This window comes from Aspergillus melleus (genome assembly GCF_016097325.1).
Source record: "Aspergillus melleus strain CBS 546.65 chromosome Unknown contig3, whole genome shotgun sequence".
Lineage (NCBI taxonomy): Eukaryota > Fungi > Ascomycota > Eurotiomycetes > Eurotiales > Aspergillaceae > Aspergillus > Aspergillus melleus.
The window spans coordinates 1,421,413-1,444,313 of NW_025763372.1; the positions used below are offsets into that span (position 1 = coordinate 1,421,413).

At 51.0% G+C, this 22,901-nt stretch overlaps 5 protein-coding genes across 5 annotated transcripts; 3 read left to right on the forward strand and 2 right to left on the reverse strand.

Moving 5' to 3' along the window:
* Window positions 1-1,623: 1,623 nt before the first annotated feature.
* LDX57_005503 (cytochrome P450) lies at window positions 1,624-3,550 on the reverse strand (the record flags this gene model as incomplete). Its single annotated transcript, XM_046087189.1, has 6 exons — window positions 1,624-2,114; window positions 2,178-2,780; window positions 2,843-2,911; window positions 2,975-3,083; window positions 3,134-3,250; window positions 3,326-3,550. 6 exons carry the CDS (start codon window positions 3,548-3,550, stop codon window positions 1,624-1,626), a joined length of 1,614 nt encoding a protein of 537 aa, XP_045943156.1.
* A 1,376-nt stretch (window positions 3,551-4,926) lies between these two features.
* LDX57_005504 (putative pyroglutamyl peptidase type I) lies at window positions 4,927-6,419 on the forward strand. Its single transcript, XM_046087190.1, has 2 exons — window positions 4,927-5,249; window positions 5,303-6,419. Exons 1-2 carry the CDS (start codon window positions 5,139-5,141, stop codon window positions 6,050-6,052), a joined length of 861 nt encoding a protein of 286 aa, XP_045943157.1. The 5' UTR covers window positions 4,927-5,138; the 3' UTR covers window positions 6,053-6,419.
* Window positions 6,420-7,766, forward strand: LDX57_005505 (MOSC domain-containing protein). Its single transcript, XM_046087191.1, has one exon. It carries the CDS (start codon window positions 6,461-6,463, stop codon window positions 7,583-7,585), a length of 1,125 nt encoding a protein of 374 aa, XP_045943158.1. The 5' UTR covers window positions 6,420-6,460; the 3' UTR covers window positions 7,586-7,766.
* Window positions 7,767-7,813: 47 nt separating this feature from the next.
* Window positions 7,814-11,063, reverse strand: POL5 (DNA-directed DNA polymerase POL5; the record flags this gene model as incomplete). The annotated part of the gene is made up of 5 exons (XM_046087192.1): window positions 7,814-8,707; window positions 8,799-9,104; window positions 9,166-9,974; window positions 10,031-10,628; window positions 10,692-11,063. The coding sequence occupies 5 exons, from the start codon at window positions 11,061-11,063 to the stop codon at window positions 7,814-7,816; spliced, it is 2,979 nt and encodes a 992-aa protein (XP_045943159.1).
* A 7,908-nt stretch (window positions 11,064-18,971) lies between these two features.
* nimT (putative tyrosine protein phosphatase MIH1) lies at window positions 18,972-22,893 on the forward strand. The gene is made up of 5 exons (XM_046087193.1): window positions 18,972-19,186; window positions 19,347-20,076; window positions 20,155-20,216; window positions 20,292-20,493; window positions 20,567-22,893. The coding sequence occupies exons 2-5, from the start codon at window positions 19,823-19,825 to the stop codon at window positions 21,699-21,701; spliced, it is 1,653 nt and encodes a 550-aa protein (XP_045943160.1). The 5' UTR covers window positions 18,972-19,186; window positions 19,347-19,822; the 3' UTR covers window positions 21,702-22,893.
* The last annotated feature ends 8 nt before the right edge of the window (window positions 22,894-22,901 follow it).

Genomic DNA, 22,901 nt, shown 5'->3' on the forward strand with positions numbered 1-22,901 from the left:
GGCATGTGCGGACGTCAGAATAAGAAGCGCGAGATCATCCAAGGAACGGGTCAAAGACTTTGTCTATTCCTTTCATACTTCGTAGTACCGTCCATACGAGCCTGAGGACTAAGGCCTACCCCAGTCCCGTGCCCGTCGCGTCAAAGTGGGGTTCGTCGCGTCCCAACGCGTCTGGCACGCGTACACGCGCGTGTAGGTAACGGTACGGTCTCCGGGCGCGATCTCGCCAGTCAGGGTCCGTGCTGCTCGTTCCGCCGATACTCGTGGCTGGCCCGTTCCTGGACTAAGGCACTAAGGCCCTAAGGCCCTTTTAGATCGTCTTTGCCCTCTTCGGTAATCACCTCTTGTCCTGCTCCTCCGGGTCCTCCCCAATGGGTCTATGCAGGAACCCATCCTGGCTCTTTCTCTCTCGCCGGAGTCGTTGGAGAACGAGGGAGGAGCTTGCCCACCGCCATCTCTATCGGTTTCTAATAATATCTTCTATTCCACTTGCCATTCCCTCGGCATCAAAGTCTTGCTAGTCGCTACTCGCTACTCGCTAACCAGCCCATCGAATATCTATACAGGAAATTTCCTGGTTCCCGGTGAAATCGTCCCACCTCCTTTGGCCCCATCATCTTCCCTTTGGCGTGACTATCAGTTCATTAGCTGATCGAAATTGAGAAAAGTAGTCATCAACTTGGTTGTGGACACTGGACACTAGAGTAGATACCGGGACACGGTGCCACTTTTTATTTCCATCTTATCCATTTTCGCTTAGCTTCTACTCCGTACAGAAAGCTGATCTTGGCTGGCGTGTCCTCGATCAAAACAAACGCGAAAACTCGGAAATGCCACCCCGTTTCCCCATCCCAACCAAATCCTGCATCTCCTCGTCTCCCTTGCTAGTTCTGTCTGCAAATGCAGAGGCACGTTAGGAGTGGGATAGATGCAGATGCAGACGCAGACGCATGCAGTGGTTCATGCTCGGTCCTCTCTCTGGTGGTGGTTGCAGTCAATACCCATCTCGTCGGTGCCCGAGAGAGGTTGTATTTAACCAACCTAGGAGCATGCTCGATGCCCGTAGCTCATTCCTGCCAGATCCATCTACTCTACGGAGTCAACACTTGCATGGTATCCTCATGGACTAACCTGCTGTCCTTGAGTCGAGAGTCGAAAGTCACACATATCGGGGCACACTCGTGGAATCGTTGACTTTTCTACCTATGCACCTATGTACTTATGTACATATGCACCTGTGCTTACGTATCTACCTAGCGTCTACCGTATGTACAGTACACTCAAGACTCCCTTGCATGATTGCATCAATGCAGCTGAGAAACCGGATTGTTCACTTCCGTTCGGCCTCACCGGTAACGATCGGTTCCGAACTGGCATGACGACCTGGTGGTAGGTACGTAGTAGACATGTAATCAAGAAAAAAAGGAAGCATTGACAAAAAAGAAAGCAAGATGCGCTTCCACCCAAGAGATTGAGAGCAGATAAAAAGCCCTAAGAAAGAAAAGGAAATTTCAAAACAGCAAGGACATGAGGTCATCAAACGGGAAAAAAGAAAAGGAATGGGAATGTCCCATATGGCAGAAGCACTGCTCACTAAACAATGATCGATAGGGACAATCCTCGCTACAGGATATCAAAACTCTCGCCACTAGAGCTGGATACACCCGATTCGACCTCCTCGCCCAACTTCCCAAGATTAATCTCTGGCTCGCGAGACCGATACAGCAACTTGACCGTCGGGTCGCTGAGGATTTCCATCCCGTGCATTATCGAGCTCGGCCGGCTCGTGCGGTCGGCGAATTTCCAATCATACTTCATGAGCAGGTGGATAAGGATAATCTTGACCTCGGTTGTGGCGAAGAACCGTCCCGTGCATGCGTGCAGGCCGTGACCGAACCCGAAATGCTCGGCGCTCGTCGACGCCAGCTGGTACCGCGTCTCGTTGCCGGGTTGTTGGCGCAGATTCCAGAAGCGGAGACCGTCGAAGCTCTGTGCGTTCGGGTATACGCTCTCATCCTGCATGACGTGCGCGGAGATGGAGATCGTAGCGCCTTTCGGGATGAGGGTTCCGTCAGATAGGGTGACGTCTTCGAGGGCGACGCGGTTGAGGAAGGCTGCATTGGTGGTTCCATGTCAGTTCTTGGGATGTGAGGTTGTAGGGGGGGACGTTGACATACCGAGACTGATGGGATTCATCCGTTGAGATTCTTTCAGAAAGCTGTCCATTTTCTTCAACTTCATGAGACTACTCTTCGTCAGAATTCCGTCCTCTTCAACGACAGCCTTGATCTCGTCTCTCAGCATCGGCACATATTCGTCCCACATGACCAGGTCGTACATGACGTTGAGCAAAAAATTCGATGTCGTGTGGATGGAGGCCAGAGACAATCCAATCTGGGAACGCGTGAGGTTGAGGGGCCGGCCACGAGCAATCTCTGGTAACCAGTCCAGTGCATCCTCGTGGGTTCTCGGGGGACCTGCAGGTAGTTTGCCATCCCGAATCATGTCTCGTTTGTTGATCTCGTCTTGTATTATACCGGTGGCCACCGTGATATGCTTCCGCAGCTTTTGCATGCAGGGCAAGAACCAGTGCACTACTGGGCGGAGGATGGCTGGCCAGAGTCGCAGGGTACGAGCAGCTTCGAATGCGTCGACGGCATAATTCACTGATACGTTCTGCCAATCCTTGTCGCGACAGATCGAGTCTCCCATGAAAACCAACGAGGAAATGCGAGCGATGATATACGGGAGTTTGAATCCAAAGGTGACCTCTTGCCATTCTAAATATGTGGCGATGTCCGTTAGATATGCTGTCGATCATTGAGCACAGCGAGCTACTTACCCTGGGATTCGGGAAAAGATTCCTTCAATTCTAAGGCAGTCTCTCTCGAAAGAGGCAAGACGAGTTTTCCTACAGACAGAAAGACGAAGTTAGATCAGCCTCTCAGCAGGCTATAATGTGAGCTCAACTGACCGAGCACCTGATATGTAAGCTTCTTGCTGATCGTTTCACGAACCACATCGTATTTATCATCTCCACCTTCAAAGGGCTCGAAACCCGGGATTCTTTCCCCGAAGAACAACTAAACGAGATTCAGCACAGAGACAAAAGACCTTTCAGATACTAATGTACCTTCTTGGTGACCAGCGTAAAGCTAAAATTGACATTGTTTTTGACCTCGTTAACGAAACAAGGGTCCAAAACAATCACCGTCGCGTGGGAAAACATGAGTTGAAAGACTTTCTTGCCCTACACCTCAACCATCAGTATGCAAAGCTTAATTTCTGGATCCAACATGGAAACATCTGGGCTCCCGCCACATACCTCACTAAAACCCTGGCTAAGGAGCTCTTTTGCCGAATGGACGTAGCGTGCTTTGGCCTTGGAATTGGAAAGCTCCCATCTGCCGCGTCCCACGATAGGAATATGCGAGTAGGGAAAGCCATCTGCGAGCTCTCTGAGAAACTGCGATACGAAGACTAGAACCAACGCCAAAGAGAGGCCTCGGATAAGTGTCTGAATGTCGAGAATGTCAACAATGGAAGCCATGGTGGCGGGATAGGTCGGAGGCGTGAGGAGGGACTGATGGACATCCAGGGAACGGAGTAAGTGAAAAGGTTGCGCAGTCTGAGGGGAAGTGAGAGGAGCTAAGAGAAGTATATAAAGTCAGTTTGGTGGAGGTAGAGGGCGTAGGTGGGAATATTCCGAGAGCGACGCGATTGAATGGCAGCAACGTGACCTATGCATTGCCCCCAAATCTCCGGCTCCCAACCCGCTCGCCAACCAGGCAGCCATTGAGAATAGGCACTGGCATTCACTGCTTCGGGGATGCGGATTGATGCCGAAAAAGGGGGGCGGTCGCGAAGGGCTGGATACGTTGGATACGCCCTATGCGTTGGATACGCAGAATACGGCGGTCTAAGTAGAAACGAGAGATCTGCACCGGTGGCCAACGAGAGGTCCTTGAGGAGCAGTTGCCATTTCCCCTGAGTGGGTCTCGGCTGAGGATGCCAGGCAAACAATGCAGAACGATTGGCCTCTTTCCAGGCCTCTTTCCAAGATTGGAAAGTGTAGGTCAAGGTTTATGTATCAACCTCATTCCCAAACAAATGTAACTATCCACGCTGGGCGGTGCCAAGTGTCATCCGATTGGGCCTGAGCGAGGAAGACCCCCAGATGGACTCTAACCGAGCAGCTCCACACCGGGTCGTGCGACGATCCTCGATGTCTTGAAAGATGGAAAGCGTATACAACCTGAGTCCTGAGTTTCCTGACACAGGACTCTGCCGATTCAGACTCTACCTCTAGTTGTCGACTCTTTTTCTTGGAATGTTGGGCCTAAACGCATCTATCCGCTGCCCAGGAAATAGCGAGGGCTTCTAGGTGTTGGAGAATGTTTGGACATGTCGCATGCACACAAAGAGTTTGAGGCCGAGATTCTAGATCTTTCTAATAATACCCATCTGATTCGACGAAACAGACTTGCTCAAAGCCGCCTCAAAAGTATGTGGACTTGACTCTTTACCGATAGAGCATAGATCGGAGAGCCACTCTGGTGGATCTGTTCGCGGTGGTTTCCGACTGATGTGCATTTGCCTATTTGATGCATGATTAGCCCTTTGCTTTTGACTGTCCGATTGACTGTTATGATATTTTGGTCCAGAAGAGAATTCCATGGGGCTTTCCACGGTCAATCGGTAGAACCTGCGGCAGTCGATATATACATCGGTTACTTGGTTGACACCTGGCCGATGGCATGTTCATGGTGGACCGTGAGGGGCAGATGAGCCATAGCTGAATGGAGCCAGATCAACGTCTCTCATGTCGATGCTGCATGGATGGATTCTCCTACCGATGCAAGAGCAAGACTTCAATCTCAAAGCGACAGGAAGATGAAGCAAACAAGCAAACTGCTCCCGTGACGCCAAGCCCCGCATTCGGATTGCGGGGGATCGACCGACGTTTGACTCTCGCTTTCTCTCTTCCTCTTTCTTCCTCTCTCTGTCTCTGTGCCCGTCTGTCTTTTTGTCACTCCATTTGCCTCTTACTTGCTGTTAGCGAGGCTGGAAGTCGTACCATATTCTCATCCATCACTCATACTCCCAACGCCTGTCGTATAGTCCTCTAGTACCTAGATATGGGCGATTACGGGCCAGACGTGTCCTTGTCCAAGGCACAAATACCGAACAATCCTCCTCGGTATGCCGCGGAGCCTGATGAGATATCGGTCTTGGTTACCGGTTTCGGAGTAAGTGATTGATTCTGGGTTTCAGCTGGCCCTCGTCTGACTGAGACGATTAGCCTTTCAAAACCAACCTAGTCAACGCCTCGTACCTAATCGCATCATCCCTGCCACCATCGTTCGACTTATCCACAACGGATGCAACGGGGACTGTCTCTCGGCGGGTTGCAATCCATGCCCATCCCTCACCGATCCCCGTCGCCTATTCAACGGTGCGCGAGACCATCCCGGTTATACTCGAAGATTACGCCAAGAGCCACGGGGGCCGTCGGCCAGACATCGTGATGCATATGGGTATAGCGGCCATGAGGAACTTCTACTCAATCGAGACGCAGGCCCGCCGGGATGCCTACCACATGTCCGATATCAAAGGCAAAGGCGGCTACGAGGACGGCGAAAAGCTGTGGCGTGAATTAGGCTTACCTGCGGTGCTGCAAGCTGGACCTGCAACGGACCTCAACCTGACTCCGGCAGAATCAATACTACCATCGCCAACGGGGGATCACCTCCAGGTACAACATCCTTCCTTGACCCCTCGCCCGCCTAATGACGATCTTCTCGGGTTATGGAAATCCTTCGTTCCTGCGGGAACCGACGTTCGCATATCAGATGACGCGGGACGTTACCTGTGCGAATTCATCTACTATACCAGCTTGTCCCATGCTTTTCGGGAAGGGCAGGATCGCAATGTCGTGTTTTTTCACGTCCCTGCGGCTTGCGGTGATGACGCCATTCGAGAAGGCAAGGAGGCGGCAATTGCCCTGATCAAGGGGTTGGTTATGCATTGGACTGAGGGGAAGACTGAATGAAGCATGGAGGATTGAGGGCGTTTGGTCTATTGGGGAGCAACTAGGAAATTGCATTCAAGCGTGATTTCATGCCTTTGATAATTTCTTTTCACTACAGAATATCTTCAACATTAGGTGAATGGATTTGAGAGCGCGGAGGATCAGGACTAGTATATCGAAATTCTCGGAAAGTGTTCCGGGAAAGCATTGTTATTGGAAATGAATTGATGAAACAAGCTGAACAGAAGGACATTCACCACGATTTAGAAAAACTGCATACTGAACAGTCTCCTCAATCCCTTATCAATGACTTCATCATTCCGCCCCCGATAACAAGGCGGTCACATGTGGCAGAATAGTAATTATCTTCTCTCGTCTCTCCGTCTGCAGGAACCAAACCGAGCAAAACCCAATCCATCAATCATCACCATGCTCGACTCCATCTCCCCCACCTCGGCAATCATCCTGTTGCTTCTTGTCGCCGCCCCGGCGTTCATCCTCCCGCGATTCTCATCCAGCCGGACGCAGCCCAACCGATCTAGTCTCCTACAACGCCTCCGAGGATCCCGTCAGCCACCGTCCGAGGTTGTGTCACTGCGCGTGTACCCGATCAAATCATGTCGCGGGCTCGAGCTTCCGAAGACCAAGTTACGCATGCACGGTCTGGATCTCGATCGGAGGTGGATGTTCGTCGATGCGAATACGAAGGAGTTCTTGACGATTCGCCAGATTCCGCAGATGACGCTTATTAACACGGCGTTGGACGGCAAGAACAACAAGGACGCCTCTAATGGCACTGGCAATGGCAATGGCAGCAGTGATTTCGAAATTGATACCCTCGTCCTCACCATCACCGGCGTGGACGGCTGCGTCCGCATCCCGGCCTACCCAGACGAGGCGTGGCTGTCGGCGCACACGACCCTCGCACAGGTCAAGATCTGGGACACCGTAACGGACGGACACGTCTACGGGGCGTCAGTCAACGACCTTTTCTCGTCCTTCCTGAAGCGCGACGTCTGTCTCGTCTACAAGGGTCCTACGCCGCGCGTCCTCCAGGGCAACGGCGACCCGCGACTTCTCGGCCGCACGCAGAGCACGAACTTCCCCGACGTGCATCCGGTGACAATCGCGTCCGAAGCGTCGCTGAAGGAGCTGAATGAGCGATTGGAGAAGAACGGTGCCGAGCCGATTACCATCGAGCGGTTCCGTCCGAATGTGATTATTCGGGGCAGTGCGCCGTGGATAGAGGATTCATGGAAGGTGGTTCGGATCAGTGGACAGGGTGCGGACGGGTCGAGGTCGTCGCTGACGATTGATGTTGTAGCGCGATGTGCGCGCTGTCAGGTCCCCAATGTCGATCCGGATACGGCGGATAAGCATAAGACGCAGCCGTGGAATACGCTGATGGGTTATCGGCGCATCGATGAGGGGATTACGTATAAACCGTGCTTTGCGATGTTGAGTGCGCCGCGCAATGAAGGGGCGATCGAGGTGGGGATGGTGTTGGAGGTGTTGGAGGAAACGAGGAATCATCGGTATGTGAAGGGATTTTGAGTTGGCGTAGACCATGTGTATATAAAAGTTTGACTGTACAGTGAGGTTCTGTTTGGGTGTCGCTCAGGCACCTGAAACGTCTACAGATAATGTGGCTATGAAGTTATGTGCTTATAGTCCTGCGAGTACAATTCATACATATGATCAATTAGTCTTTTTACATACTGTGTTAACCACAGCAAGTCTTCTAGTCTCCTCTCAATAGCAACCATTGTATAAACACCCTACCTAGTTCTTCATCTGCTTGCTGGCCGAAACACACCAGTTATTCCAGTCCGTAAACAACGACGGCTGAACATGGCACTTCTTGCTCAGAAGCTGTTGCTTGCGCGTAGCAGCATACACATCCACCACGCCTGCCACCGCCTCCTTATCCTGCGCCACGAGCACCTTGACCACCAACAGACTGGCCTGGCTGCAACCAGACGCATGCGCAGGGGGTCCACTCCGCGTCGCCTCAGTATGGATCGACTTCAGCAGCTCCCAAACAGGCTCGGTCTCCTCAATAGCGGGCAGCGACGAACCCTTGCACAGCTTGGTGTATTCACGCAGCACGGCGTTCGCCTTGTTCGACACCTGCTTAACGGTCGACCGACGGGTCAGACGGAGCAATGGCAGAATGAGATCCAGCGCCAGGATGCTCGAGTGGCATTTCTTAACGTAGATCTCCAGGAGGTCGAGCACGCGGTTCTTGAAGTTGACCATGTTCTCGCGCGCGTCCTTCTTGTCCTTCTTCTGGCCCAGGGCGTCCCGGCGCGCCTTGAACACTTTGACCAGTGCGTCGTCGACCTGCTCCATTTCGTCGTCGTTCATGTCGGCGTCCGAATCGGAGGACTCGGCGTCGAGGTCTTGGTCGCCGCGGTGTGTGCCTAGCGCTTCGGCTAGCTTGGCTTCGAAGGCGACGGTCTCTGCGTCATCCTCGTCGCCGGCGCCGTTGTCTTCGGATTCGGATTCGGAACCGTCTTCGTTGTCGGAGCCCTCGGCGTCGACGACTTCTACGTCGCTGTCCATCTCGTCATCTGAGCCGTCCACGTCCATCATCTCCTCGTCGCCTTCTTCGTCGTCGTCTTGCTGGTCGAACATCTCCTGCTGACCGGCAAGACTTTCCTTCGCTTCGAGGATCTAGTTTAGAATAGCCACATTAGTTTCCGAGGACTACTCTACCAATTCATAGAATGCTGACATCCGCAAGTGGGGTGATGGGATAACATACAGAGATCAAAGACTCCAGACCATTCTCAGTGACCTGGTTCGCGAAAGCATTGAATACCTGCTCGCTCATGCGACGGAACAGCTGCGAGAGCTTGGACGCGAAACTTAGCAGAATTTCCACCAGCGCGTCCGATGCATCCGACGCCTCTTCCTTCTTGGACTTCTTGTCGCCGAAGATCTTGGTGTAGCAGAAGTCGAGCTCGTCGAGCATGGATACGGCATCGGCGTCGCCGTTGTAGACCTGCAGGATGGTCATGGAGTAGAGCAGTTTGAAGGCGTCGACGCCAGCGGCGTTCTTGTGCTTCTCCTGTTTGGAAATGAATGAGTATTAGAAATCGATAGGGCTGGAAGGTGCCGAGGATACGTACCGTGTTTGAGAGTTTCTTCAGAGACTTGAATGAGGTCTTTACCGATTCGTTTAGCGTGTCATCCATGTTGATAATGAACTTGCCGTATTCCCCAGACTTGACTGCATCGCGGATTTTGCGAACCACGGCGTAGGGCAGGGTAGCTGCGTGTTTCTGCGAGGCGATCAGGCTGTTGAGGCAGGACGTGATCCTGCTCCGGAACAGCTCCTGCGTTTGTTGCGTGAGGGCTGGCTGCGCGGCAGCCTTCTTCTCCTCGCCCTCGGTGAAGTAGGCAAACTGAACAAAAGTGAACAGGATATGCTCCAGCAAAGACTCGGCTTCATCATGAGAATCCCCGCTCGTCGAGGCTTGAGACCTCACGATGGCCAGGAGCAGTCCGGCCAGGATCTGGCGAGTAGAGGCGGCCGTCTTGCTGTCATCCGTTCCGGGGCTGGCAACCAGCTTGGAGAAAAGGGGCACGATCTGCTTGAGTGCGTCCAAGTTGGCCTCGGACACGATCTTCTCCACAGTTTTCGTCTTGGTCACTTGGTCGAAGTTGACGGATCCGGCTGTGCCCATCAAGCCGATGACGGAGGCGCCGGCGAACTCGGGCTCTTTCGCCACGCGGGTCTGGATGGTCTTTGCCGATTTGGCGGCCATCTTGTGAAGATAGCGGTCGTCGACGGCGAGCTGGTTCATGAGGCATCTGACAAGATTCTTGGTGAAGATCTGAGAAGCCAGGTGCAAGGGGGCCTCGTTGAGGACCTTGTTGAAAAGAAGGAAACCCCAATACTTGCGTTCTTCCGAGGAAGCAGCAGCGAAGAGTCCGTCTGTAAGGTTACGTGTGAGAAAGTATTCTAGACTAGGTTAGGGAGACCAAACTCACTGTCAACAACTTCAGTCCAGAAATCAATGAAGCTCAAACGGGACGAGCCAGAGCTCTTGCTTTTAGACTTCTCCTTCACAGGAGCAGCGCTGAATCTAGAGATCACAGCCTCCCAGGCAAAGTGAAGCTTGGAGTTCCAGACTCCAGAGGATTTAGTGGCGTTGGCATTGTCGTCGTTCTCGGTTTCGGAGGACGAAGAGTCCCTCATGACCTTGGCAAGACTGTTCCTCTCCCGCGCGTCCAACGGGTCATCATGCTTCCACACTTTACTGGGGAAGCTGGCAGTCGGGAACAGTTCCTTGGCTGCCAGCCAGATGGAAACACCCTCAGGCGTCTTTGCCAGGTCGTTCGAGCACAACTGTTCCAACGCAGATTCCACGAACTTGGCGTCCGCCTTCTGGGTCGAAAGCTCATAGATACAGCGATAGACGATCCAGCCGCACTCTTCCCTGATCCATGGCTTCTTCTTGGACAGGTCATAGACCAGGTCCAAGAGTTTAGTCCACTCACTGAACGGTGCCTCAGACTTGAACAGAATGGAAGACTTGATGATAGCTTCCGCTCCAAAGAGACGTCCGAAATGGTGGTCTCGTTGTTCCTGGAGGTAAAAGTTCAGCACACCGACTTGTACGAGACTTCCACGACGGGGTTAGAAACATACCTGACCCGACTCACTACCCGAGGAGCTCGATTGCGACTCCCAGATGGACATGACCTTCGACACCGTGATTTCCGACGAATCTCGGGGGGATCCAAGGACCTGCGTGAGGATCTCGGTCAAGGCGATCGAAAAGCCAATCCGGGCAGCTTTGCGGCTACTACAGAGACCGCGGAAGAGCCTCTGCAAGGCCTTTCGGATCTGCTCATCGGTCGGGTTCTTGTCGGGAGTGAACTGCGACACCAGAGCCTGTGCGGACTTCAACCGAATCTCGTCCTTCTCGCTGGCGAGATCCTCATATATCTCGACCAACTTGGTGTCGACGTTGAATGGCTCGCGACGCCGCTTCTTCGAGGCGGCATAATTCTGGGCCATTGTGTGAATGAGAGGTAGGATAAGATAGGTTCAGGGGAATGAGATTGTGAAGCCAAACTCCGCACAAGAATCAGCTTCTAGATGTTGGAGGACAGTGATCTGGTTGGTGGTGACAAGCCGCGAAAAATTATGAGCCGTGGCGCCGAATCCGGTTAGCGCCATCTGATAGAGCAACGGATCGCCGTCATGTGATTGGTTATGTATATTGCTTCATATTAGTTTGGTCTGAATTATTCTTGATTCTACTTTATTCGTCATTACTGTTGTAAAGCCTAAGTGGCTTATCATAGAGGTTCATGGCACATATAGCTGTTGAGGCGAAAGTGGTAGTAGTCTACTATCTCTGGCCAAGTATTCATTCGATGTTTTCAAGTAAACTGAGTCACTACTGACGCAAGATGTCAGGTACAATGAATCTCGTTCCATTATCCCAGAACAAGGACTTCTTCCTCAAAAGTGTTCGATGGCCAATGCGAACTCCTTAGTTCGCTCTATTTAAATCGATTCGTTGGCTCAGGACGTACGACCGGACAACTGACTATCTACAAATTCAGTTCATCGGTTTTATTTGAAAGCATTGTAACGATGAGTCTATTTGGAGGAGAAAAGGGTAATTCACGAGACTCATTAGAGGCGTTGTAACACTTAACCGTAGATGTCATTGTGAGTCCTGACTGTAGGAGCATCTGTGATGGAACAACTATGAACCCGATCGAAGATATACTATAGGATTTGCATAAGAATTTCGCCCATTGACCCGTGACATATGAACACAAGAGAACCCACATAGAAATAATGTTTCTTTGATATTGCTCAACACATCTTCTATTGAGTGAATGAAATCAATTCCAACAAAGGGCCTCGAACAACTCTTCATATAGCCCGGTCATTGCAGCTATGTCTGAGCCCGAGGGCATTCAATGTTGAATCCTCAGGTTATCTGGATATAAGATACCAAGCTATAAAGTAGTCGTACAATATGTAGAGACAGTTAGTTGTGCTCGGACGCAGATATATTTGTCTGCTTTGTCGAGGGTATATGTTCCACGATAGAAGAATCATGCGGAGTAATTTTGAACACATATTGACATCTTATGAACTTCTCTGTTCCATCGTGTCTGAATATTATCTACCGAAGCAACCATCAGTATCATTGACTCTGTAGGTACGCCACTCACGGCGTTTATTTCTTGCTCTTTTACATGATTCAATTTCCACCCTAGAATCAAGAACAGTACTACTGACCATCCAATCCCCCCATAACTTCACCAAGAACACATCACCATCAAATACATACCCTTCTCTACCACAACCCTCCAAGCCCAATAGCTATCACCTTAAGCATTACTAACCACCCCTCTCAAAAGACCACCCACCTACCTTCCCTTACATTCCCAGCCCCCAGAAAACTTACCCAAGCAAGACTCTCTCTCTCCGCCCCCAAAACCCCGACAGGGGTCAACCCCCGTACATATCCCTTGCACGCAACATGGTCCCTGCGCTCTGCTAGTAACGCATAGAGGATAGACAGAGGCAGATCTATCTTGTATCTTCATACATACTGTACATACACCCCACACGGTTCTTGCAGGTTACATATAATACAGAAGACATGCAGATCCGATAGTCACACTACCCTACCGATCTCCATCAGACATACATACATACATACCTAGGTAGCTAACGGCGCCTCTTCCCCACTCGAACTTCAATCCCTTGCTCGTCGGCATATAGTTTCTGGTTTGGAATGTGGGGGGGGGGGGGGGGGGGGGGGGGTCCCGTCACTACGGTATCGCTGAGCGGATGGGATAGTTAGCTCATGAGAGGACTCCGTAAGTAGCTATAGTTAGTTAGTTAGTCCGTGGATGCATTTCCAAGGTTGACATTCCCGGTCCCTGACTGACGAAGCTCCACTTGTTTCTACCTACCTACCCTTTAGGACTAGTTCTCTAGGAACAGCTACCAGATGATGAAGGTTGAAGATGAAGGAATGCGGGCCGTGGAATGCGGGTTCTTCCCTCGAAGAATATAGGACCGTTGGGGTTGATTGGACGGCTGTTTGAGCCGGTTTTGTGGCGTGTTCTTGGTATGGGTAGGTAGGTAGGTCGGTGATTAGTGTCTACCTACAGTATCTATGTATGTGTTTAGGTAGATTGTTTGCTGTGTTCTTTGGGTTTACTGTATGTATTCTACCCTGTTATTACTAGGGTATATTGTAAATGTGTAGTACTATAGCATGGATTATACCTCGCAAAATGAACCCTGCGTAACATCGCACAGGTATAGGTAGGTAGTCTCCGTATGTACGGGGTACATGGTACACATGGTACCTACAGTAAAAGAGAAAAGCGAGAAAGAGGCCCCCAGTATCAATGTAAAATAAAATCTCCTATCAGTCCAATTACCTAGTATGCCCCGTGCAGTACCTAAGCAGGTACAAAGTACAAACACACATACATACGACGCAGTTGCCAAACTCAAATCCGAGACCAGGACAAGACAATCCCCGCTCTTCTTTCCCTAAAGCGAGGATGTTTGTCCTCCTGGGAATATCTCAATGCCCAATGCCCGAGACCTAATGTCTAATCTAATGCTCAATGCCTAATGCTTAATGCCTAATGTCTGAAATCCGGCAGTGCAGAACACCGGTCTGGTATGGTTGGGTCAGCAAGGACCCACGACGCCCTTGTCAACTCTATTTACTTCCTTGGCAGAGAAGACATCTTTCTCTTTGACTATACTATTCCCGCTTTGGAGCTTGATGGATATCGGTGAGGGTGAATGCGGTGTTAGGTGTAAGGGTCGCAGATAAAGATATCTTATCCTCCCATCTACCTTTCTCGATCTGTAGATTGCCATCACTATCTAGCAAGCTAGGATGAAAGAAGGAGTTGATTATTTATGCATCTTGACTCGGGTTATACGTGTGCATTCTGAATATCTTTTCTGCGGGGAAATAAAACACAAAAAAGGTAAGATGGGGCGATTTCCCACTCAAATCGCGGAGAACTAAGCTTTGTGGAGGCTTTGGGGGCATGGTAAGGTCAATGCTGTACGGAGTACGGGGTACCTACTTACCTACTGAACCTACGTAGGTACAATACCTAGGTAGGGATAGAGGGGGTGTAGGTATGCATGTAAGTACATGCATATATTGGCTTGCGTTGTGGCTTTTATATTCCGGACGGGATATCTTATCCCTACGGTGCCTGTCTAGGTACAGTATTGTCTGCAGTGTAGTTAGGGACGATTAAACTTTATTTTATAGAATGAAGCTTCAATAGAAGTAGTAGGGATGGGGTGTTTTCTTTTTGGGACTGGTGAACTTGATGGGAGTTGAGTCTAGTAAGAATGAACCCTTAGATTGTATACTCGGTGCAACGGAACTATATCTTGGTCAGCCTACCCGTCTCAAACACAACATGCATAAACCGATGATGAACCCTATTTCACAGATAGAAATGGAAAGAACAAGAGATAAAGATCAATAAAAGCACGCACAAAGCACGGAGAAAGATCGATGCTGCGATCAAAACTCCGACGTGATATGCCTCGATAAGCGGCAGAGCCCTTATCAAGGGATGGACAAACCCTTCTCCAGAATCTACACAGTACGCAGTGTATGTTCGGTCGGAGTATCTACGGAGAATTACCTAACCATCTACGGGGTAACTAGAACCGACGATCTAATTGAGAAAGGGAAACGAAAGAGAAAAGAAAGGGAAAGCCAGGGCCAATCTCGGTCCCTGTCGCATCGCCACGGAGGACTAACTGGTAACGGCCCTGGGATCGGAGAAAAAGCTCGTGCAAGGCATCGATAAGGAAACGCCACCGTGAGGGACGACTCCTCCCTGTATGCAAGTGCTATCTGTCTACAGTAGGTATCTGAAAGGAGGGGTTGAAGGGGAGCCCATAAAGTTCGATAGCTAATAGTCGGACCAGAATTGGGCATGGTTTGGAACAACGCACATGGGCCGAGAGGGATGCCCCTGGAGAATTTGATTGAGATCGAGGGGGGACCGAATATTGAATATTAATAGTGTATGTCGATCTTCTTCCCGATTGTCCTAAGGTCAATGGCCAATAACGCGGCTGAGGGCAGTGTTGTGGCTAGTAGGCAGTCATCTTCCTGGGAGGGGCCAATATTGATTCCTCCTGATAGTGACTACTGAGTACTACTACAATGGTGTGATCGAGGGGTAGCATCCATCCAAGTGTCCAGGGTAAACACCGAAGAACATACTGTAAAGAGAAAAAGCAAGGCACAAACCAAGGGAGTCGATGATCTCATACCGCCGGACGGGAAGGTCACGGGAGAAGGCCTGACTACACCACACGGCACAGTACCACGGTTCGCCCTCTGCTTTTTGTTTACTTTCACAACGCGACCCATGGGACATGACTAGCTATCGAACAAGAAACAAAGTCAAAGAAGAAAGCAAGAAAGAAGAAAACAAAGACGTAAGCAAATATCTAAAATAGGGAAATCAACAACAACGGCAAGCAAGCACCAAGACGTGGCCAACGCATCCACGCAGCACATCATAACTAACGTGGGTGCGGAAGAGGGGAAAGGAAACCGGAATCCCCTCGTTGGGTGACATCACCAGCTTTCTTTTTCTCTGGCGGGTTCTCCGTCTCTAACATGTTTCGATTCCGATCAGGTTTGGGAGAATAAAGTAGCAGCGAGACTCTCGCCGGGCACGAGCAGAGAAGCAGCGCTCCCAATCAGGGGCCAAAACCGGACAGGAACCCCGCACTGGCAGCCAAGAGGCGACGGGTCTGGATTCTCTGGAACCTCAGCTGTACCCCGTAGTGTAGGACTTACTCAGTAGTCAGTACTTAGTCGCTGGAAGTCCATCGGGATGGCCTTACCTATATGTACAGAGTATACTCCGTACTCCGTACTCCCTGCTCTGTTCGTACCCGGATGTATGCCCTACACCGTGTACGTACTCCGTATATACTGTGTACACCGTACACCTAGATTAAGCCTACTTCTAGCCACCGGCTAATCTGTCAGGCGGGCACATGCTCATGTCACCGCAGCTGATGGATCACAATCCTGGCTCCATCCACTAAGAGATCGGAGGGTCCGAGATACGACCGTACTCCGTAGTCTCAAGCCCGGCGCCTACGCCGTCAAATAGCACCTCGCGACCGCCAGATCACGGCCGATCACAGTGCCTTAGGCCTGCAGATGCAGGTCAAGGGCCTCCATTCACCATTGTCACGTCGCATTCCAAATTGAATCGGATAGGCGATTGTCAATTATACTCCGTAGCGATCGGTGGTTTTGTTTAGGTCGCTCCTCTTATCCGGACGTCTCGAATAGAGTCGAGTTCTCGATCAAGAGCCGACGAGCCGCACCCCTCCGGTCAGCATCATCCCACTTGGCCATACAAATAATAATACCGCACGGGGGAAGGATCCTCAGCTCTGGGGCCTTTTTCTTTCGGCTTTGTTTTACCTCCCCAAGACTTAAGCCGGTGTCTCACAAGTGAGGGGCTCTGGCGAAGGTCAGAATCCAGATAATGCAGGCCCGGCGATCGTCCAGCAGTAAGTCGACCTCATCCCATATGAGCGTCATATTACTAGTGGCGGTGTGCGGGACGAAATGTTGGTTATTTTTATTTTTTTTTTTAATCTATGCACTGTGCATCGATTGAATCAGGGATGCAACGAGCTATTTTGGATCTCGGACCAGCAGGACACACGTGCGGCCGCGACGCTAATCCCGACTCCGGAGGCCTCGACGAGATGATGATATCGCCGCGGTGCACACAATTTCCTTTCCAAGACCGAGCCGTAATGACGGGGAGCAGCGAGCAACGACCCAACTGAGAGCTGAGCTCGCGACCCAGAGCCTCGGACCTAGCAAGTTTTAGCCCCTCGTCGTGACGTCGTCAGCTCTTCGGGTGCAATTGGGAGCTATGAGATCCCCACAATAATCATACCGAGGACATCAGCTCCAGGCGCCGTCGGAGGCACTATTACCGCGTAACTATCATCGTTGATAATCAAGGCTCGGTGCCAATACCTTAATATAGAAAGATTTGTAAGGTGACCATTTGCGGTATAGGGGCAAGTGATAATGCCCAGCTAGATAGCTCCCTTTACAATGGTACCGACAGGGATAGAATACCCCCAGCCAAGATCGGCGGGAATGCGGGAGTAATAATTATGCGTCAGTAAGGAAGGAAGAATGCCCGGGCAGCATGGATACCGTACGGCCCCCATCGCTTACTGGACGAGTCTGGAGAAAAGAGCTGGTAGCTCTTGGAGAGAGCTTCGATGATCATACTGTAGTTGAAGACTTGGAGCGATCTCATAGAAAATGCTTAGGCGCCATCCGATGCGGTTATCGCGATGAACAGGGAGGGGGATGAACCCCCAGATTTGCACTCGATAATTGCACAGGCCTATCGAATTATCGATCAATGATGATTGCCCTGGTATGTGCTGCCAAATTAATCTATCCTAGGGCTACTCCGTACTCGCCGTCGCACGCATTACCGGATCAGGCTAATCCGCAGTTCTCCGATCGGCCAGGGTCAAGTAAGATGAGATAATCGGTATGCGCAGCTGGCCAGTCCGCCCGGAGAGGTAGGATTGGCGAGGAAGGGCTTCAATATCTGAGATCTCGGAGGATTGATACTGGTCCCCAGGGATGTAGTTTCCCCAGGGCAGGGCAGATATGTCGAAGTACCCCAATGCGGCAGCTTCACGACTGACAGCTTGCTCTTTCGAGCTTTCACCATTGGCCGGCGAGACTCGTTCCTGAGAGATTCCGGACAAGCTCTTTTTTCCGACCGAGTGGAGCTCTGGTGGAGTTTTTATTAGATTCGATCTCTCATTTGGGCTGTTTGGAATGATGTATAATAATAAAACGGGACCCAAAAAAAAAAAAAAAAAAAGAAAACGGCACACACGGATAAGGTAAATTTTTTCGTTACTGGGTCGATTATTGGCCGAGATCCTCTTTTTCTTCTTTTCTAGTAGTCAAATGGAACCGTCCTGTCGGACCATTTCGTGGTCCTCTTTTGCCTCTAGAAAGAAAAAGTCCCATCTAGGTTAAGTAGGGAAGAGAAACCCCCCTCTCTGAAAAAATTAAAAGTGAAACTAAGAGAGGATCTCTCACCTAGCATATGCCAGGAGGCTTGAGGAAGGGCATAGGGATCCGCCTGAGTAGGTAGGGCAAGCTGCCAGCAGCAAGTGTCAAAAGTCAGAGCAGGGAGTCTGGGGCGTAATCAAGATCAAACGGTTTTTCCCGCGTAAAGACCGGTGAACTGACAGGAGCAACGTAAGTAATGAAAAGGATGATCCTACAGGCACGATCCATGCCTCAGCCAGCCAGGGCAGATTGGCAGAGAGAGGCAGAGAGAAACGCTGATAGGCGGGGGGTTGCTGAGCAGCGGCTAGCGTTGACGATGGCGGCAAGGGAGTCCGGGCAACGAAGCCCTAGAAGTACAGGTACAGGTACTTACCCAGGTAGAGTACGGGTACAGTACCTGCGTGATACCCCCGACGTACCTGCCGTTCGGAGATCCCTGCGGTACCTCGCAAGTACATCATACATACGTCGATTCCTCCCGATACCGTACATACACTCTGTACGCCTTTGCGCACTCCGGAGTACAGTTACGAGTAGTTTCTTCTTCTTCTGCTTCTACTCCTCCCGTACATCTTATTCTCTTCTCAGATCTACACTGAGTAGATGCCTTCTCCGTAGTCAAGGAGATCAATTAAATCCACCTCGCCGGCGGTTCGAGAACCAATAGTAAAACCCGGCCAAACCGGTTCGACGCCGGGATTCTGACACGGCCTAAACCCGTCGTCGCTTAAGCTCGTCTTTTCCTGAGCATCTGGAGATCGCATCCCCACTTTTTCGTTGCCATTGCAACAAGGTCATCCCTTCAGCTTCACCTTTTCTCCAGGTCTTTTTTTTGAAATTCTTTTTTTTTTTTTTTTTCTTTCTTTCTGCTCTTCAGCCTGGTTTAAACTTCTTCTTCTTTTCTATCCTCTCTTAAGACCTGCGTCGCTCCTCCATCTCCCATGCTTTATCTAGCAGTCTCTCCTCCACTCCAATCCCGTGTCCAGACTTCTTCACACCCTCTTCGTCGGTAACTTTCCCCCAATGCATTAGCGTACCACGTCGATGCCTCCCCTGATGCTGTCTGACTGCTGCTGCTGCTGCTGCTGCTGCTGCTGCTCCTCCTCCCTGCTTATTGCCGATACTTATAGAAGTACTCTGCTAACTCCAAGGCTTTCTGATCCTCTTAGCCCCTCCTCTTCCTGGTCTGCCTCCCACCTCGGACCCTCCCTCCTTCTACCGTCTCCTACTCAGCCCTGATCGTCGCTTTTCTTATCCGTCAGCCATGTCGCTCTGAGTCCGGCTTCGACACCAGGAAGTGCCGCTACATGCTGGTTAGCTGCACGTGGGTTTTGGAAAGCCGTTCTTCAACACTACGAATTGGGTTCAACACTCTTCGACAAAAGGGTCTGTGGCAGAAGGATCTTTGAATAGACACCGTGACGACGGAGAACTCTGCTCTGTCGTTGTAGTACATGCCAGGTAGATAGCGTGCAGTTTGACTGTCTGGCTTTACTGTTTGCTGCGAGTTTTCTACCCCGACGGTGTCTTAGGTCAATTAGGACAAGAACGAAGAAAGAGAGAAAGAGAAAGGGAAAAACCAGAAAAATTTTCGAACAAAAAAAGAAATAAGAGGAAGGGGAAACGATAGATCTTCTGAAGAAGAATGGAACATTCATCACCGTTGGCTGCTATGCAGCCTCCGTCGGTCCTCTTTGGACACTGTTTTCGCTCGGATGTACCAACATCCTATGGCTCCTTTGGTCCCAGGTCTGGGCTGAAACCTCCTAGTTTCAATTTCAAAGACCTGTCCATGAAGAAGTCCCATGGTGACTATTTTAACGTGAAACCGGTCCGTGGTTCGTCGCCCACGGCGAGTTTAGCGGCAGATCTTTCTCAAAATTTTCATATCGATCAAAGGTTCGTCACGGGTGCCCTTTTATCCTTTCAGTTGGACAAAGGTTCCGGTGGAAAAACTCTCCTGCTGACCACAGACAGTCCGCAATTGGCAACACCCCGGCGGTCTTTGTTCGCCTCGAACCTGTTCGGCCATGGAAATGGTATGTGGTCATGCTTCTGTCCCCCCTCTTAGCTAGGGAAGGTTCCTGTATACTTACTCACCCCACCACAAATAGAAGACAGCATGACAACCCCTCCTCTTCCGTCCTCCTCGCCTGCCCCTGGCCTTGACATCATGGAAATGTCGCCTTTGCCGCATAAACCCCCATTCTGCATGACAAACGAGATCGAGATCATTACGCCAGGCACGGACGACTCGCCTATGCCCAGCCCGTTAGAGGATTCGCCCTCTGTGCCCCCCAAGGATGCTCAGCCCGAGTAAGAGAAACTGCCTGCATACTTGGAAATGTCTGTGGGAATGCAAGGAGTCTAATCACAGATTGATCTATAGGAGACGGCGTCCGACGTTCCTGCGGCCCAGCCTCGCCAAAAGCAAAGCCCAGTCCTTTCAATTGGGCATGACGAAGCCCGCCCCGGAGAGCCAGGCACCCCCGTTTCGATTCCAGAGCAAAGGCAGCAAGACCTCCTTGAGCACGTCGGCGTCGTTGGAGGATATGTTCAACGAATCCCCCCAGCGTGAGCGACCTATGTTGAGGAACCATTCGTCGAGCGGTCTGGTCAACCCGCGGTTGCGTCCGCCCTTGGTGGCTAGTAACAGCGGCAGCCATGTTCGTGGAAACGGATCGCCCTCAGCCGCGTCCATTCGCAAGAGTTCCCACCCCCTGATGCGCCCTCGTAAACAGTGCAGGCGATCGTTGAGTATGTATGAGCATCCAGAGGATGTAGTTGTCGAAAAAGAGGCCAATTTTACATCAAATGCACCACTTCAGTCGATTTGCGACATTGAAGCTACCCCGAGCCTCCACCTACCTCATGTCATCCATGAGGATCAAGGAGACTCTCTGCCCCGTATCGACAAAACCGTTCTCTTGGAGCTCATGGATGGGAAATTCAACGATCAGTTCGACAACATCCTGGTTATCGACTGCCGATTTGAGTACGAGTATGAGGGCGGACACATCAACGGCGCTGTGAACTACAACGACAAGGAAAACCTGGCGGCGGAGCTTTTTGCCAGCCCCAAACCGAGGACGGCGCTGATTCTGCACTGCGAATATTCCGCCCACCGAGCTCCCATCATGGCCAAGTACATTCGCCATCGGGATCGCGCCTTCAACATTGACCAATACCCCCAGCTGACTTATCCGGACCTGTACATCCTGGAAGGAGGTTACAGTTCATTCTTTGCCGAGCATCGAACCTTTTGTTATCCTCAGAACTACGTTGAAATGTCCGCCAAGGAGCACGAATTTGCTTGTGAGCGTGGCCTTGGAAAAGTCAAGCAACGGTCCAAGCTTAACCGAGCTCAAACCTTTGCCTTTGGACAGATTTCGCCCGGAATGGAGGACAGCCCCACTGGGAGATGCCGCAACAACCCCGGCGATCGTGGTCGATTCCTTGGATCTCCCTTCGCAGAGAGCCCGGGGTCTGCTCGATTCCCCGGGCGCCGTATGCTGTCGTACTGAAACCTGGACCTTGACCTTCCGGGCTTTCCGACATTGACTTACACGACAGCTTGATGACATGACTTTTTATCTGAAGCGTTGCGCCTTAGCCACCGCCGAATCATCCGGCTCTTTTCTTTTTACATCATCTTTCCTCGTTTGACACGCCTTCAGGATACATCGATCAATTGGACACCGGGTCGGCGAAAACCTATGAAGCTCTTGGTGTAGCATGCTTCATCTACTTGGGCCTTGAAACCGCTAGGTGGACCCCTGGATCTGCGATAATTAAAGACCAGGGGTCCTTCAAGGTCCTGTCCATTCGCTTGCTTTTCATTTCCTTATCTTTCTTCTCGGATTTTTCTTATTTTCGGCCGGCGCCAGTGATAGAACATTTTGATTTTTGACGACACGACAATCTTCTCGATTTTGATTACCTGCGGATTCCTCAAGCCAGGAACCGATTGTCCACCACCCGACCCACCGGATTTTCTTCTTCGCCACCAGTTTCGAATCTTCTTGCTCTTTCAGCGACCATTCCTTCACAACATTTCCTTTTCCTATGTCTTGGACGACTTTCCTACCTGATTTCTGATTCGAGTTCGACTCTTCGGTCTGAACATCCTCATGATACCACGCCATCCGGCATCTCTTTTTCTCTCTCAAACATCTTTGGGCTCTTTTTCACCCATACCGTCTTTTAATCCATTCTCCCCGTTTCCTCCTGTACACTTGAGGGATCAGGTCACACTTCGCCGTACGCAGTACATATCCATGTACGGCTCGTCATGAAGGCGATAATCTCGACAAGCATGGTGGCTTCCTTGCGAGGCCTTATCACCCGCGATCCGAATATATGAAAGGACCGAGTCCGATCCATGCGGCTGTACATACATACATAACTCCTGGCAGTCGGTACATCACTGGCATATAATGGCATAACCTGGGGAGGATACGAGGGTCAAAAGATAGTAATTTCCTTTGTTGGAATGAACAAAACTTGATGACTATTTCTGTGCACGATAAAATGGTAGTCTGGTAAAAGGGGCGTAAACGTTGAACGGAGACGGATTGTCTCCGGGCAAGTCTCGAGCGGAACGCTCCGAACGGAGAATCTTGGACCGTCTGCCTGAGGCAGCATTCCTCTCCGCCTTTGTTCCGCTCCGCCTTTCCATCCCGCCGCCTTTCTCGATTTCCCTCCGTCCCACCCGCGCGCTCAAC